This window comes from Calypte anna, chromosome 15 (genome assembly GCF_003957555.1).
Source record: "Calypte anna isolate BGI_N300 chromosome 15, bCalAnn1_v1.p, whole genome shotgun sequence".
Taxonomy (NCBI): Eukaryota; Metazoa; Chordata; class Aves; order Apodiformes; family Trochilidae; genus Calypte; species Calypte anna.
This window is the reverse complement of record NC_044261.1, coordinates 10,303,399-10,320,417: the sequence shown is the minus strand read 5'-3', so window position 1 is coordinate 10,320,417 and position 17,019 is coordinate 10,303,399. Positions and strand designations below refer to the sequence as shown.

Here is a 17,019-nt window from a genome sequence, read left to right as displayed (position 1 = left end):
TGACCTGCTGCCTTCGAGGAGAAGCTTTCAAAGCTTACTCAACACTTTCTGTAAAACAGAATGACAAAAGATTCTAGCAAAATCACAAGCATTACTCTTTCATGCAGAAATAAGGTTACCAGTTCTAGCCTACTCTTTCATTCACACTGAAAAACTAGAATAGCAACTAAACATTTGAAAGCATTAATTGTGGTTTTCCCAATACCAAAAAAAACTCGGCAGAAGAGCTCACCCCTGGCTTGCCACCCTCCACCTCCAGATGCTGGACAGCAGAGGAAACAGAGCATCAAAAAGATTTGGCAGCTTGTAACCTTTATTTTTAGTTTTTTAAAATTATTTAAAAAGCATAATTAGAAACTTTCATTACAGAAATAATCCTAGCAAACTAGTTAGACATTCCATTGCTCAACATTTAGGAAACTTCACATCAGCACCACTAGAGACAGTGTCCCCACCCCTTCCAATTGAAAAGTCAGTGGCATGAGCAGAAAGATAACTGCTCCTCTACAGCCAGCTCTAGAAGAAAGAAAAAAAAAATCCCACTTCAAGCCAGGCAGTTGGACACCTGGACTGGCAGGGTTCAAACTGTGGGCACAAAACCTGGACTCAAAGAGGACCAATCTTTCCATATAAGAGAACACTCCAGGCTTGGGTGCACCAGTTCCTCATTTTATTGCATCATTTCCAGTAAATTCAGACATTTTCTTTACTTCTGCCTATATGAAGTTACTCCCTCCTAGATCTGCACACATGCTACCACAAGAGTCCCAAAGTGATGCAGCTGGGCCCTTTCATCTGTAACCATCACAGGACAGTTTCATTTCAACTGGAAGGCTCTGAGGACTGACCCAGCTCCTTCCATGGGCACAGAAAGCAGACAGGATGGACTGGTGTCTCTTAAGCTGCCACCTTCCATAGCTGCTCGAGTCTTAGAATTATCACACTGGCAAAATCATCCCAGCTCATTCTTATTCTTGGGTTACCAATGAAAGATATGTGAAGAAAAAAGATGGGTGAAGGCAGCTGGATACATACTCCCAGCACCTGAACTGATTAAAAACCCAATGTGTTACACATTCATGGTTTGCAATTTTTTAAGTCTTTAAAGTGATTGATTGTGATGTGATTGTATTATCAGGGCTCTTACCACAACCCATAAAAATCTAAAAAAATGCAGGCAAAACAAGTGACTAAAATTTAGCCTCTCCTGGGGAGGGGGAGGAAGGGAGAGAAGTGAGCTGATTCAAAGCTCACGGACATCGGTGAATCATATCCTACCAAACTAAGGCCAACATTTCCACAGGGCCACTCAGTGACAAACTGTACGTCCACCCTCAAGATCTTAAAGGAAGTCATACCCTCCATGCCTTTTAGTCATTTTAAGGAAAAATTTAGTATTATATAGGCAATTATTCAGGTGCTGAGCATGTACTTTCAGCTCAGATATTTGATATTTTTGTTACACGCACACACACTCTCCACCTTTAACTACACCTAATCAGTTTGATGAACTGAGCCCTCGTTTTCCCATAAAAGCAAATAAGGGCCAGGAAAATGTTGCTGAACATCACAAGCCAGTTTGGTTCAAAGGGTGATCCTCCACCACCACAACCCAACCAAGCAAGCTTTCCATTTCTTTCCACAGAACAGCAGTCCTCCTTTCTAACAGAAGAATCCTGGGAATGATCCTGCAGCAGCTTTCATATTCAGACATCAATCCAGAACAGCTGGATTTATTTTCATGCCTTTTCTCTCTCAAAAACAAAAGCTTTGCCACCAAAATTCACATTCAAGTTCAGATCGCCTATTTGTGGACAGGGCAAAGAGAAGTTTGGGGGTTTTTGGCAGAATCACATGTTTTTTGTTGTTCTCAAAAGAAATGGACCCTCACTTAAGAGCCTGGCAGAACCAGAAGCAGAGGTCAAAGGAGTTAAACTTTGCTGGCTTTTCTGAAAAAAAAAAAAAGAAAAAAAAGAAAAAAGAGGTTTATCCAAATAAATTCCACTTCTGCAGGTCGGTTTGTTTTTCAGTATCTTGATACAAACTGAAGGAGAGCACAGAAACAGCTGGGCTGCAGCACAAGAAGATGAAACCAAACGACCCAGCCACAAATCTGGATCATGGCAAACTGAATTTCAAGGCCCCAGCAGCAGCACCAGCTGCCAGCCCAGAGGCTGGTGAAGTGAAACTCCAGGCTCCAGCAGCAGCACCTGCAATCCTGGTACCTAGAAAAACAAAGCCAGAGCCCCAGTAAAAGCCTGAAGCTCCAGATGAAGCCATAGGCCCCAGGGGCACCAGTTGCCAGCCTGGAGCTTGACAGAAATGAAGCTAGAAGCCCCAGGAAGCAGTTACTGCCAACCTGGGGCCAACTCAAACTAAGAACTTTGTACTATTTTCTTTAAAAAGATGAACTCTGCAATCCATGATTGGTTGACATTAAGAAGGCATAAGCCAAAGCGACAACAGGGAGGCGAGGCTGGTTAAAGCAATATACATTATATACAAACTCTTGGGTTAATTAGTCCACTTGGTAGGCAATGTCCTTCTTGTCTACAAGGCGCACTGGAATGAGCAGGGGAGGAGAGGGGGCAAGATTCCATCCGATACCTTCTTGGCACTGAAGTTGTAAGGTGCCAGCGCCTCTTGATAGAAAACATGGAGAAAAAAAATAATCTTTAAATAACGGCACAAAACTGAGAAAGTCCTCCCAAAGCCTGCCCCAGTGGAATTGCCCGAGTCTAGCTGGAGGGGCTGATCTGTCTGAGAGCAGAGTCTCTGCAGCAGGGAAAGGGCATTAGCAGCACCGCTTCTTCCTTTTACTGTTCTTCGTTAGCTTCACCACATCATTCTGTTGCTGCTGTTGCTGCTTTGCTAAGTTTTCTTTCTTCGCTCGCAGGACTAGCTCTGTAATGCAATTAAACATCTGGAAGAGAAACATGCAAGGTCAGACCACCCAGGAACTCAGGCCAGCTTTTCTGGGGCGCTGTTCTTCTGAAGCAACTCCACTTCTCTAGATATTTCTATAAAGGCTCAGAGATCTTCCTCAATCCTTTATGGGCCAAGCAGCAATCCAGGACCTTCCCGACCCATTCCCCAGCTAAATCAGTAACAACTTGAACTCCTTTCCCACACCTGTAAACAAAACCAGATCATCTTGGCAACAAAGGCCAGGAGTGAAGATTGTCCAGGTAGTCCTACCTCCTAGAACCATTCTCCCTAGTGTCAAGTCTTTCCTGAGAACATGCCCAATATATTAGAACATAAAGCTAGTGCAAATGCAATGTGGGGTCCTCCACTTCACTTTCCCAACTCTTCCAAACACAGCTGGATGCCTCTTCTTGACATTTTACCTACTTACAACTTGTACAAAGTATTGCATCTTTCTTCCTCAATAGGAAGAATGTAATTGTTATATTCCCCATACCATTACTTCAAATTTGTTTTATCTGTGCTTTTCTGTTCTATATTACCTCTTCCACATTAATATTTTCTTTGGCGCTGGTCTCAAACAATTGGATCTCCATCTGCCCAGCAAATTTATAGGCATCTTCTGTTTCTACCACTTTTCGCTCTGGGTCATCATTCTTATTCCCCACTAAAAAAGGAAAGAAAACCAAAATAAGTCAGTTTGATACTTCAGGAAGTCAGCCCACAAAATAAGATGTTGTAACCCTCTGCTTAGGAACTTACCTAGTATCCGGCAGACATCATCACAATTTTGATTAATTTCATGCAACCATCGTTTTACATTCACAAAAGATTCTGCACTGGTTACATCGTAGACAACAATGACCCCATGTGTTCCTCTGTAATACCTGTGGAGCAGGAAAAGACATTAAATGTTGGCTCAAGCTAGGTATAACCTCCTCAGTTCTTTCTCCTTCACATAAGTTCTACAAGACCCATAACAAATCCCCCAGGCAGGGTGATCAGGTATCTCCATTTTCTTCCCACTGGAAGTAAAGTAATTCTTTTAAAACAGCTAGAACACATGCTACTTCTTTAAACCTACAGATTTCCCTGCTCATTTAGTTTATACAAGTAGGTTTCAAAGTCCAAAGACTGTTGTTTACTTCCTTGTTCAGGCTGTCAAGGCCTTCGAAGATTAATAGTGTCTTCCATCTATGTGAGCAAAAGGTAGTGGTGCCCCCAGTACATTCTCAGAACTGGATGTGATGGGAACCCTTGTGCTCATTAGGTTTTTCCAGTAATTTTCTTATCTGTGAAAGATCACTTGCAGACTAAAATTTCAGCAGATCTCCAAAAATATACTCAACCCTCAGTCACAATCCTCTTGAGCTCACAAAAATTTGTCTTGCTGAGGGACTGTGTTCTGATCACACCTTCCTACTCAACAGACCGACTCCATATGTGAATTCAATGTGCTCTGCTACCTTAAATGATTAAAATAAGCTTCATTTCAGTTTGTTCCTATTAGTCTTGGTCAACCAGCACCTTTAAGAGATGATGAGCAATTCTGATATATAAGAAAAACAACTGAATCCAAATCCCAACATTATCACCTGCATAGACCCAGTAAGGGCAGACAGTAGCTGCATCATGAGAATGCTATATAAAATAAAAGAAAGCTTCACCATCTCTGTTTTCAGGCATATTCACAAGGCTAGCAGGTATTTTCCCTATTGCAAATTAGGCAGATTTCACACACACACAAAAAGTACACAATAAAAAGAAAAGTAAATTGAAACAATCAACAGTGAGGTCTTTGCCAGCATCCAGTTTTTATTTTTTGTGTGGCTTGCTTTCTTCTCTTTCATTTCCTCCTCCTTCTTATGATCAATATTAATATTTTTACTTAAAAAAAATCAAGAATCCAGCATACCAAAATCTAGGATTTTCCCTTAAATTGTAACAGCTAGGTTACTGGCTGTTAAGGTTTCTAGACCTTGATCTCTTACTATGAGCACCTCTTGAATCACTCTCCTTTCCACTGCACTTCAGAGATGCCCACTGTGACCACTCTGGTCCTCTCTGACAATTTATTCCAACTCAGCAAACACACCTTTGGCATTCAAAGTCTTCTAATGCAATCCAAATGCACCACACCTTTCAGAAGATCTCAAAGCTTCAGCTCACTTCTGCTACCAATGATGCTTGAGCAAGTCACTATCTCTTCTACACTTTTAGCTGCACCATCCCTTCTGTAACAGCAGCCACCTCAGGGCAGACATCCACAGACATCTCACAGAGCACATGCATCCCCCTCACCTCTTTTCTCTCATGATCACTTTCTGGTATTAGTTGCTGGGTATCAGTACTCCTCTCTGATACAATACATACTCTATGTAAGTAGGACAGCCTGCTCCTGCTGCTCATCTGGGCACTTTCACAAGACAAATTCAACTTCTATGCCATGCTTTACTCGTAATTTATGCTATACATTCACTTTCCTTGGCAAGAAATAACTCAGGTAAGAATTATTCCCTGCGCTTCTAGATATTCTAGTCCGTTTACAATCAGTTCCTTCAACAGCTTTAAAACTTGCAGCACTGCATTTGTACTTTCTTTCAAAACAAGCTCAACTTTATTTCATAACTTAAATCCTTTATAAGAAAAAGTATTCCATAGCCTGAATCCACAAGTTGCAAACACAGTCCAGCCTCTCCTGGCACTGACATGTACTGCACACTGGTTTTGAGGAATATTGTTTCACGTGATAGCATCAGAAAGGGAAAGATCTCCAATCCTGCCAAGGCTCTGGAAAACAATAAGCTAATCATCTTCCATTCAAACTCTTCCATATTACCTAACAGTCTTTTAATTCAGCAACCCTCAGGGTGACCTACCACATCCTCCCTAACACTGAGCATTACATTTGCAAAGACAACACTCAGCCTGTAGAGAAACACAGTGGTTCAGCTACACCTACACAGAGCTGCTTCGCTCTGCTGTGCACACCACAAAACCATGGATGGTACTCCAGTTATCCAAACCAGAGGACCCAATGAAGCACCCTGCTGCTCTTACCTTGACCACACACCTGTGCATTCTTCTAGAAGGGATGCCAGAGAGTGAAATAACATGCACCCTGCACATATAGACCCTATTCCTGGCACACCATCAGCACAGTCATTGTGTGCTCCTAGGGTGAGGACTATGGACTGGACCATGCATCACAGACAACTATAGCATTCAGAACTCTGCAGGAGCTGGAAGTCCCTGCCACAAAACACTAACATTGCAAACAACCTCATCACAAATATCTTCCTTTGTGAGAGACAGCAACCCCTGACTCTCGCTGAGTTCCTACCAGCATATACTGCTTCTATTTTTGGAAGGGAAAATTGTCTGGCACATTGTTGTAGAAAGGTTGCCAACCCCTCATCTATACTAAAATGTCACTTTTTCCATCAGCTGACACTATCTTTTAAGCAGCCTCAGAGATAAGACCATGACTACCTTTCATTCTCCATCTCAAGCCCCAGAATACATATTTTTCTCACACAGCTTGGCCATGCTATTTTCTGTCATTTGTTAGATACAGCCTTATGTCCTAGATAACATTTTAGGCTTATCAAGTACAGCAAAGATTTGCCAACCCCAAGTTCAGGACTGTACTCGAAAACAAAATCCAATTTATCCAAACTTCAAATTTCAGAATGATGCAGTGCAGAATTGCTTTCATAACAAGTAGTAGGCTTTGGCAAGTAGAGAACAGATGGGACTTTTGGCATTCAGGGAAGAGTAGGTGTAAATTTTGTGCTTCTGGCAACCAAGAGGTAGTTGAGGCTTTGACACTGGAGAAATAATGCCTTATCTTCCTCCCATCCACATTTTAGGGAAGATGGAGACCACAGAAATGACAGCAGATAAGAAATGAAGTTTTGAATCTCAGCCTCCCATTCCCAGGCTGATTGATGCTAGCTGTTCTCTACATGCTACAGGTGTGCTCTCTCATGTACTCTGAAAACATCAAAAAACAGAACCTGCTACTGCTCCTAAAGAAGTTATAGAACTTATTAATCATGTTTAGAATGTCCATGAAAGTATCCCACTGAGGTGAAAGACAATGAAATCCAACCCATATATGCCCTTGGATGCTTGGTAGGAGACAACTGTCTTCCATATATTTGGAAAAAGCTACTGACATCTAAAGGCTTTACAATGTGGTTGACATTTAAGTTGAAACAGTGACAGCACCACCTAAGTTGTTTGTTCTACTTACAGAATCGTATTTAAAGAAGCTTAAGGACATAAGCTTACTGCCTTTGAAACATTACATACTAATACTGCAGATTTGACAGAGCAAATCTTCAGAACTGGTTAACCAAACTCATCATGTCACCTGCATTCTACCCTCACAACTCTGACCACTACCCTTCTAAGCAGAAGAGAACATACACTGGAGTACTTCCCACTTCAGGAAGCCAATAAGTATGTTCTCAGGTATCATCTAATAAATGCTTCCCAAGATTATTATCTGCAGTTTTAATAACAAGTTTCACAAAGCATGACAGTAGCAAAGTCGGATTTAGAAAAGAGTATTGACTACATCAGTTCATCAGGTTTCTTTTTCCAGAAATATAACCAAACCAGGAATTAGCCAAACTGACAGATGCTTCATGGGTTAAATCCCACATCTTGGATAATATTTCATTGGTTTGTAGTATATGTTTCCTTGGTTTTCAGCCTTCTAGAGTTCTAACCAATTTCAGAGACGTCTAAAAAACTTCTCATACTCATCTTGGTTTTAGGTTCCTAGAAGCACATCTGTTGTCACAGGAGACAGCAATTCTATCATCTCAAAAAGCTTGTACCTCTCTTCATTACGGCACTCCACACAAATGCATGGCAGAAAGTCCCTCTGCTACCACTATTCATCCTGAGCTAGAATCAGGCAACTAATATTTAAACCTTAAATCCTAAAATCCCAGTCCTGAATCATGGGAAAGTAGTCCTATCCATAAGAGCAAACCAAGCACACAAACTCTCTGTACATGCATCTGAAGTACTCTTGCTAATACAGGTTAGTCCTGACATGCTACATCTCTGGTGAATTCAAATAATTCCCACAATTTGGCTCCTCCTCTTCCCACTAGGCACCAGCTATCCCCTGTCTATATTTAATAGACAGTAAAAACAGCTTCTGCCTTTTGAACCTCCCAGTCTGTAATTCTGATCTAGTTTATTTTCCTTGAGTTTCTGTAGCATACTCCACATCAGCTTCATTTCTGCTTCTTAACAGCTTTATTCTGCTCTTCAGCTTTCATAGCTGTAGTCAAGGAAAATCAAAACAGTATATAACCTTTTAACGTTTTCCAATTTTCTACTATTCACGTCCTACCATCTCTACCATTTTACAGTTCTAGGTCTACACAGCAATACTTCCAGCCAATTAATAGATGGGCTCTAATTGCAGACTTCCTTGCCAGGCTTGGCTCAACATCAATCTGAACTCTACCTTTATCTGTAAAGGGACCTCCTGCGCTGGAGTAACACTGAAGGAACAACTTTTTGTCTTCTTAACCTCAACCTAAGCCTCAGTCTAGTTAAAGACTAAGCAACAACCACTATGCTGTTGCCAATGCTCTTGCACTCCACCCATAATTTGGTAGCCAAACCCTTTCATAAATACTAGTATGGTAACTCAATTTGTCACTCAAGATTGGGATAATTAAATCAGTTACAGTATTACTTTGACAGTTTAAAAAAAAAAAAAAAAAAAGGAACCATTTCTAAAATCCAGATCTTGTTATCTCCTGTTTTTACAGCTGATATGTTTAGGTCCAGAACTTCTCTTGAAAATTTATCAGAGAATGGTAGACTGTCACAGTTAGCTAACCTAGCTGTAGGTTACACCACAATGTAACCACCACTCCCAGCATTCTCCTCAACACTTCGAATGCACTCAGACATATGAACTTCTTTGCTTAAAGTTGCACAAAATTTCAACCTCTCTCACCATGGAAGATTCTGTAGCTACTTCACCAAAACTGAGGCAAAACTTGGGCCTTCACTTCCCCAAGAGTACATAGCACACTTTGGTAAAAAACTGTGCAAAACGAGAGCAGCAGCAGAGCTCAAAAGAATCATGGCACAAATGCTTTCAAACCATTTTATCTTCTCCATTTTAAAAGTTCACCAAAGAAAAATATTTACATAAAATACTACACAAAGTCCCATCTGCAGTTACTCCCATTCACAAAAAAAGCCTTCTTTCCTGGTATTCCTCATTTAAGCCAGACACCATGGCTTTTGGAACTAGCTGGCATCAGCCCCATGAACCAACACTCATGAACGCAGCTCCCAGTCCTGTCAGGGAATCTGAAAACAGGAAGGCGATTTGCTGACTCAGCACTAATTGGGGCACTCTGTGACTGGCCTGTGTGCACAGCTGATGGGAGCTGCAGCAGTGCAGTGCTGCCTCCACCCTCTGCTTCCTGCCCCAAGCTGCCTGCAGCACTGAAACAAGAAGTGATGTCACACACAGGAACCCCACAAGAAGCAACTGAGTTTTTTTCAAGCCAAACACTTGAGAAACAATGGAAGTAATCCAGCAATATCCGTATAGAAGAGCAGAGGAAAGGGGCGGTGCACACACCAGGTTCAACTTTGCCATTTCTAGCTGATTAGACATAAGATTGATGCAAGCACTCTCATTATTTTTATGCTTAAGTTCACCAATACATTAGTTGAAAATGATCCTCCTCTCAAATAGGAGCCAAACAACAAGTCAGTCATGAAAGATCTAATGAAACACCTACGTCTTTCAAGAATTATTATTTTTTGTTAATACCCGAAGGAAGCAAAAGTTCAATTTCTAAGTGTGCTTTTTTCTCTTCCCCTAGTGCCATGGGGAGCAGTCCCACCTTTACAGCAATCAGTTTACAAACAGATCCTACTCTTATTTCCCACTGCTGCAGCTCTGGGTGTGGTTTCTTCAGGAACAGGAAAAGCTGTGCACATACTGTTCAAAAGGACAATGAGACTGAAACCGAACTCAAACCAAGGAAAAGGTTAACTTCATGTGGGCGTCTCCAACAGAAGCCCACACAAAGATAGCTGCTAAAACACATTTGTCCTAAAAGAAGACTAAATATTGGGAATCCTATTAATCAATCTCAGTTATTCATTAGTTATATGACACTGATGGGGGGGTGCACTCTGAACTTCTGTAAAAAATAAAATCAGAGGACGGCCTTCTTAGACAGACTTCAGAGATAAGTTTTCTAGTGTATGCAGACCATTGAAATAATTCCAGTTCCACCATTTATGAAATAGCAGCATTGGAATAAGACAAAGCCACCACAAAATTGATACAAAAGTGAGGAAATATGAAATCCCAGTTCCAAGTCTAACCAAAGCATCACCACTGCTGTTGGTTCTAAAACAGGTGAGAGAAGTCCCACTGTATAGACAGCAAAGCTATCATTTGCTTATACAACTGCAACACCAAAATATCTAGACTGTAACTCCAAACGACAAGATTCATATGCTAAGATACACATCACTAAGGCCAGTTATACTCACGTTGATGTAATAGTCCGGAAGCGTTCCTGTCCAGCTGTGTCCCAGATCTGTAGCTTCACCTTCTCTCCATTGATCTCAACTGTCCGGATTTTAAAATCCACTCCAATTGTGGTAATGTAGCTGCCTGAAGGGAAAGCACAGGTAAGTAAGAACCTAAGTCTTGTTCATTTTGTATGTTCCAAAGCATGCTTCTGAATTGAAACAGAGAAATGTGCTTCAGAATGCTATTTGGTAGCAGCTCTCAGACTGGATGGGAGAACAAGGTTCTCCCTATCTGCTTCTCATTTTAAATGCCCTATCAGTTCATCCTGATTTATATATTTTATCTGTAGCTAACAGGGTTTGTTTTTTCCTAGCCATAAAGCTACATTTCCCATGCTACCATTAAAATTTAAAACTCAGTATTACAAAATAAAATTATTCTTCTGCCTCACTGGTGGTCAGGAGTGAGCACCCAAATATCCAAAGAAATGGACAGAACTGTGCAAGTACAGCACTTGTGAAATTTCTGAGATAAAGGTTTGCTTGTAATGCTCATGCTAACTCTTTGTTTGAATGCAGTCTGTTCTAAGAGTTTCCTACCAATAAATTAGCTATGTCACAAACTTAAGTGGTTTAGTCACAATATTCAATCAAGCTCAATCCCAAATGGCCAATAAGAAGCACAGAGTACAGCATAAGCTACAAAACCCAAGCTATTTCTGGAGCCATGTCAGTATTTAAATATTGCAGGGCTTTCAGTTGCAAGTGAAGATCAGACAGGATGGCTTGTATGGGCTTATACCAAGAGAAGCAAAGGTAGCAATATTGCTAGTCCAGGTCTCCGTGGGGAAAGGCAAAAGAACAATGCCTTGCAAACCAGCAGCATTGGAGCAGACCTTGATTATTTCTCTTAGTGAAGTAAACAAAACACTCACCTGAGAATGTATTATCTGCAAAACGCAACAGCAAACTGCTCTTGCCCACACCTATGACAAACAAAGACAGCAAGATCTTTGAATAAAGTAATCTTTGGTGTCAGGTAAAATAACAGCATTTTCCCCATTCATTGCAGTTTTAACTCTGATTAGGATCTTTCTCAGCAGATAATTTAGTACCATCCACCTTGACTAGTCCTCTCAGTACTCTCCTTGACCAGGCACACTGCAGTCACTCCAAGATCAGTGCGCTTCTTGTAGCCCCACAGGGCTGGGTTTCTTTGAGGGCTGGAGGAAGGTGGGGACAAACTCTCCAAGAGTAATTTTTGAACTGTGATCAATTCTAAGAAGTCATAAGAGAGTAATAACTAAAAGCAAATTTACTATCAGTAGGCTTTCACTTGCTACAGAAAGATCCAAAAGTTAGTATGCCATGTTAATTAACAAGTACTCAGAACCCTGCTCTAAAGTACTCTGTTGAATTCCTCTTGCACATCACGTTTAGCACCACCTCCCATTCATTTATGCTGTGCTGAACAGCAGTGGAATTTGGACTACTTAGACAATCAGACCAGGGTTTGGTACTATAAAGCTTATGTTATCATGGCCACGGTTTAACAGAAACCTAAACCAAACAGGGGAGTTGGGAACCATTGTTCTGTATTGTCATCCACAACAGACTTGTTCCACATCTAAGAGGAAGGACACATACCTTTCTGAAGTTGTACCTTTTGCCAAAATGTTTCATAAAACATTTTCTCTAAGTGCTTTGAGTAGCACTTCATCCAGGTTTTCCTTCTATGATTGCACCCTAATCACGCCCTATTGCAGGGAAGCATTTTTCACAGTGCTTCAGACAAGAAGTGTTAAGAAACTCATTCCTGCAGCCCCAGCCAAGAGAATCTGAGTGTCAGAATGCCTCACAGGTGTTATCTCTGCATAACATCTCTGCTGGTAATGCCCCTTCCACCACCCCCATCCCCCAATAAAAAAAAATCTGCTATGGCATGAAGAGGACATTTGACTTCACCAGGGTGATAATCTATTAAATCATTTCAGTTAGGGGTTATTTAAACTAATTGTGTTGATGCTGTGTAACTTGTGAGTCCTTCTAAAAGGTAAACCTGTGCAAAAGGCATTTGCAAAGACCATACAGAACTCCAACAGGTCTCAGCTGTTGGCATCAGAAGACAGCTACCAGCTAAAAAAAAAACCAAAACCCTCTGAGCAATAAAAATCTGCATGATTACAGTAAGCCAAATTTCATTTGCAAAGAGTTCAAATCATCAGAGCTCTGGAGAAGACACACTCACTTCTGTTGAGTATCACTAATCTTAAAGAAAAATAAGAATGCTACTAAAAAAATGTAAAATTACAGTATGCATACACTGAATACCTCCGAGATGAAAAATGGTAGCAGAATAGTTCCTAAATTTAACAGAGGACTAGCTATTTAGCAAGAGCTAAATGCCTGCAAAATAGCAGTTGGCTAAGTTTAAGAAAAATAAAATAAATACGTTTCAGCAAGTACTACACTTATTGATCAAGCAGCCCTGGCCTCCAGCTTAATAAAAATAAAGTAGATACTGGAACCCAGAGACCTGTCAGACCACACCACCTTCTGAGAATGTCAGTCAGCTCCAGATTACGCTGCAGAGCTGCAGGGGCTGCCCATGACCACTGCTTTGTCAGTCTGTCCACCCCGGCACAGACATGGTCAGGTCTGGACTGCTCTCAGCACTCAGCAGCTTCCAAAGAGACAGCTCCCGAACTCAGGAAGCTCTACATGCTCACGATGACAACGATCTCACTAAACAAACACTGCCTCTGACCCACACTGTTCATGTATAGAGAAACCACACTCTTCATGACCCTCCACTTCCTAGACAGAGCTATTTGAAGAGCTGCAAAAAGGAGGCTAGCAGAGCCTCTGTGCTTGTCAAAGGCAGCAAAATTAATCAAAACAAAAGAGAGGCCTACCAGCTTTGCAAAATCAGAATTAAAGGCAAATTTCTGTGCCATACTAGTTTCTAAACCCCACATCTTACTAAATGTTAGAGTTAATTAAAGTACATGAAAAGCACAGATCACCTGTATTATTTTTAAATATCTGGCACAACTGAGATCACCAGCAGCTTTTCAAGATGACCTGTTCTAAAAACACACAGACCTACTATCCTCTTGACACATTTGCATACAGGGGAAAGCACATAAGACATAATCACCCTATCCAGCAGCTGTCCACTTCCTATTGCAAGGAACAGCAATAAGCAAGGCAAGCAAACTGTTTTGTGAAAGCAGGGATGGAGCTTTCCAGTGGGGGCTGGCAAAAAAACAAACAAGAAAACTAAAATGACAAATCAATACACATAAAAAATAATATTTAATTACAACAACACAGAACCACAGCTGAACCAACAGTTCTCACAACATGTTTTCCCTCTCAATGGTTACACTACAGGGACTAAAGAAGACTCAGCTAAGAAATATGATTTAATTTTTCAAAATTAGAAGCTGTCTTTCTGAGTCTTCACCATCCTGTTTATCTTGCCTGAACAGTTTTGAAAGTCATCACCAAGCAAGAGGGTTACTACTTTACTCAGAATGCAGCATTTGGTTGCAATAACCCATTGGCTCCCAAAACTGCCTAGGGTTTCAAGCTGTTTTGAAGCTGTTGCCCTTTCTCCCTCTTTAGATCCCTTCATGCAGACATAGAGTACGATTTTTTTACATCTATCTAAAGTTTCTGGAGGTGACAACTGCTGAGATCAAGCAACATTACATTTTTACCCGAGAGCGATGCCTCGCTGCATGCCAGGACCTGCTGCCTTATGGACCACACCTCTATTAAAAGAAGAGGGTGGATGCCTTCTCCTCCAGTTTATGGAAATTAAACTTTAAGACGTTGGAGTGTTACCAACACTGAACTGGACTGAAGGAAGCAATCTTCCCAGTCACAACTCTTGTGTACTTTAAGTAAAGCACCAGACGCCAGCTGAGTTCACACGCTGACCCTCCAGAAGTTTCTGAAACTGCTGCAGCAGTATTTGCAGGGATGTTTTCTAAAAACTCTCTCATTACCCCTTATCCATAAGTTCTTTAGCTATTTGCATCCTATGCTGTAACTAGGAATACGCAAAGTTACCAGCTCCTCAAGGATATATTTTTTAAAAAGTGACAATCTCTAGAACTGAGACTTCAGGTTAATGCACAAGAAGAGTCATAAGGAATAATTAAGGTAATACTAAAACGTATTAGTTACCACAGTGGAAACAACAGTCCCTAGGGCTGAGGAGCAGCCAGTCCTTCCCATCGATGCTTTAAACTGCCTGTCAAAGAGGAAGGGAATTCCCTCCTCACCCCAGCACCGGGCTGGTGGGTGCCCGGGAGCAGCACCAGCGCTGATGCCGGAGGAACACGGCTGCTGCCTGCACCCACGGGCGCCTAGCCTTCCCCTTCCTCACCCTGGCCAGGCCATTATTTGTCACAGCCCCGCTGGCAGGCAGCTCCGCAGGGGCACCAGGCAGGAGCTGAGGCGGCCCAAGCTCACGCGCCCCCTCCCTCAGCCACAGCGCGGGCTCCGCCGCCGCCCCCCGCCCCGCCAGACCAAGCCCCTCCACACCGGCACCCGAACGCCGGGGAACGGGCCACAACGGCACCGCAGGTTACCGGGGAAGCTGTCCCAGGAGAGTGCCCCGGGAGGGAGCCGCTCTGCCTCCCCCGTACGCCCGGCCCCGCCGCCACCGCCCTCAGGCCCCTGACGGCCCGGGCGGCGATGAGGGGCGGCTACCCCAGTAGCGGCCTACCCCCGCCCCCGGACCGCACCGCCCTCACCGCTGTCGCCGATGATGAGCAGTTTGAAGAGGTGATCGTAGTCCCTGGCCATGGCCGGGGCGGCGGGAGCGGCCGCGAGCAGCGGATCGAGGGGAGGGGGGGGAGGGGGCGGCGGCGGCTGCGGGCCGGATCCACTTCCCGAACAAACAGCCGGAACTGACAGCACCGCCGCCGCGCAGGCGCAGGGCGGGCAGAGGCCGCCGGCTGCACACCCTCCCCCTCACCCCCCCGCATGCGCAAAATGGCGGCGGGGGAGGGCTCCGCGCGCGCACGTGCCGCCCTGAGGGAGCGGGGAGGGAGGGGATGCGGTGCGGCTGCCGACCGCCTCAGCACCGGGGGCTCTGCCCTCAGTCCCGGCCTCTCGTGTTCCCCGTACACAAAGCCGCCGGGCCACCCCCGGCAGGCAGCGGTTTGTGCGCCTCAGCTCCCGTGGGCGCTCGTGTGAGGTCGGCGGACGTAGAAGAAGGGGAGCGCGGACGGCGGGAGGGATGGGATGCGCTCCGCTCCCGAGAAGGTACAGGAGCAAAGCGCGGGGACAGGGAACGTGTTTTGTCTTCTTCAACACGACTCCCGTGCACCACAGCAGCAAAGCGCACAGGGACAAGGACAGTTCCCATCAGAGCCCAACCCGAGGTGAGGAAGCCCACGGGCACAGGGACAGGCGATGCCCAGAGGTGTCGCGCACGTCTGGCAGTTCAGGTCAGTCTGGTGCTGGATTCCTGGGTGTGTAATCCAGGGATGTGCCTGGGCACGGCTCCAGAGGGGCCTTGGCCTCCAACACATCGGCCACTGTGCCCACACCACCCCCACTCCACATCCCACACCTACAATACATATATACACACCTTCAATAGATACGTAACAACGCAGTAAAAAAAAGTCAATGTGCTAGGTACTGCATCTAAAAGGACAGTTTAGCACAAATTCAAACCAAACTATTGACAGTTTAAAAAAAAATTAACCATATATTTATATTTGACATAAGTAACTCATTAATATGCATGTCTTTCACATGAGGAGAGCTGTGTTAACACTGAAGAACAAACCTGTACAGTCAACTGAGCCCATAAACAGTCAAAGAAATTGACACAATAGTCAAGGACTGTTAACTTGAAAATACCAATCCGTAATGCTTTTGAAAATTACAATCTAAGTAGTTGTCCTAAAGATGTTCCTTAATCTCAGCCTTAAAAAAAAATATTCTAGCCTTCAGAGCTCACCCATCAAGTACTACGCATCCTGAAACCCACTCAGATGACCTCCATCCCACCTTCACTCTGCAACTCACGCATTTAAACCACCACTAATAGCTCATTCTGCTTTATCCTCAAATGTACCTGAGGAGCAAGGGAGAGGCTGGAGTGTTACCAGACACGAGTGTGTGTTATTCAAGAGACTTTTCCTCACTGAATCCCTGCTAGAAAAGGGTTTGCAGATAGCCCCAAACAAGTCCAGTGCTAAAACAAGCCTCCAACATGTATCACCCACCCTAGTAAGGCACTTGGGCAGCCCAAGATATGCCCAGCAGCCTAATGGAACACTACACAGCTGCAGGGAGATCCTCTGAATCCAGCATACAGACCACCAGCTCAAAACTGACATGACAATGACTCCTGTTACCTCTAAGCTCATGAAACCTCATGTGAAAAGCATGAGGTGTGATGTTATCTAATGAACTGGACAGTCCAAACTGATTTCTCTTGATTAAAAAATTAAATGTTTTAATATTCTATGCTTTCACAGTTTTCTTCTTTCCATTGCAATTTTTAGCACCTTG

At 43.3% G+C, this 17,019-nt stretch overlaps 1 protein-coding gene across 1 annotated transcript; it reads right to left on the bottom strand.

Moving 5' to 3' along the window:
• Positions 1-295: 295 nt before the first annotated feature.
• On the bottom strand, positions 296-15,462 carry RAB35 (RAB35, member RAS oncogene family). The gene is made up of 6 exons (XM_030460390.1): positions 15,243-15,462; positions 11,409-11,459; positions 10,492-10,615; positions 3,691-3,815; positions 3,471-3,595; positions 296-2,923 (listed from the first exon to the last, which is right to left on the bottom strand). Exons 1-6 carry the CDS (start codon positions 15,292-15,294, stop codon positions 2,795-2,797), a joined length of 606 nt encoding a protein of 201 aa, XP_030316250.1. The 5' UTR covers positions 15,295-15,462; the 3' UTR covers positions 296-2,794.
• Positions 15,463-17,019: the final 1,557 nt, after the last annotated feature.

Bases quoted from the DNA above. Each gene is read 5' to 3' on its own strand.
- RAB35 (XM_030460390.1), bottom strand. From the start codon at position 15,294: ATGGCCAGGGACTACGATCACCTCTTCAAACTGCTCATCATCGGCGAC. The intron at 3,816-10,491 runs GTGAGTATAACT...CCTGCTCCACAG, and splicing joins TTCCGGACTATTACATCAAC to GTATTACAGAGGAACACATG. The intron at 2,924-3,470 runs GTAATATAGAAC...TTTCTCTTCCAG, and splicing joins AAAATATTAATGTGGAAGAG to ATGTTTAATTGCATTACAGA.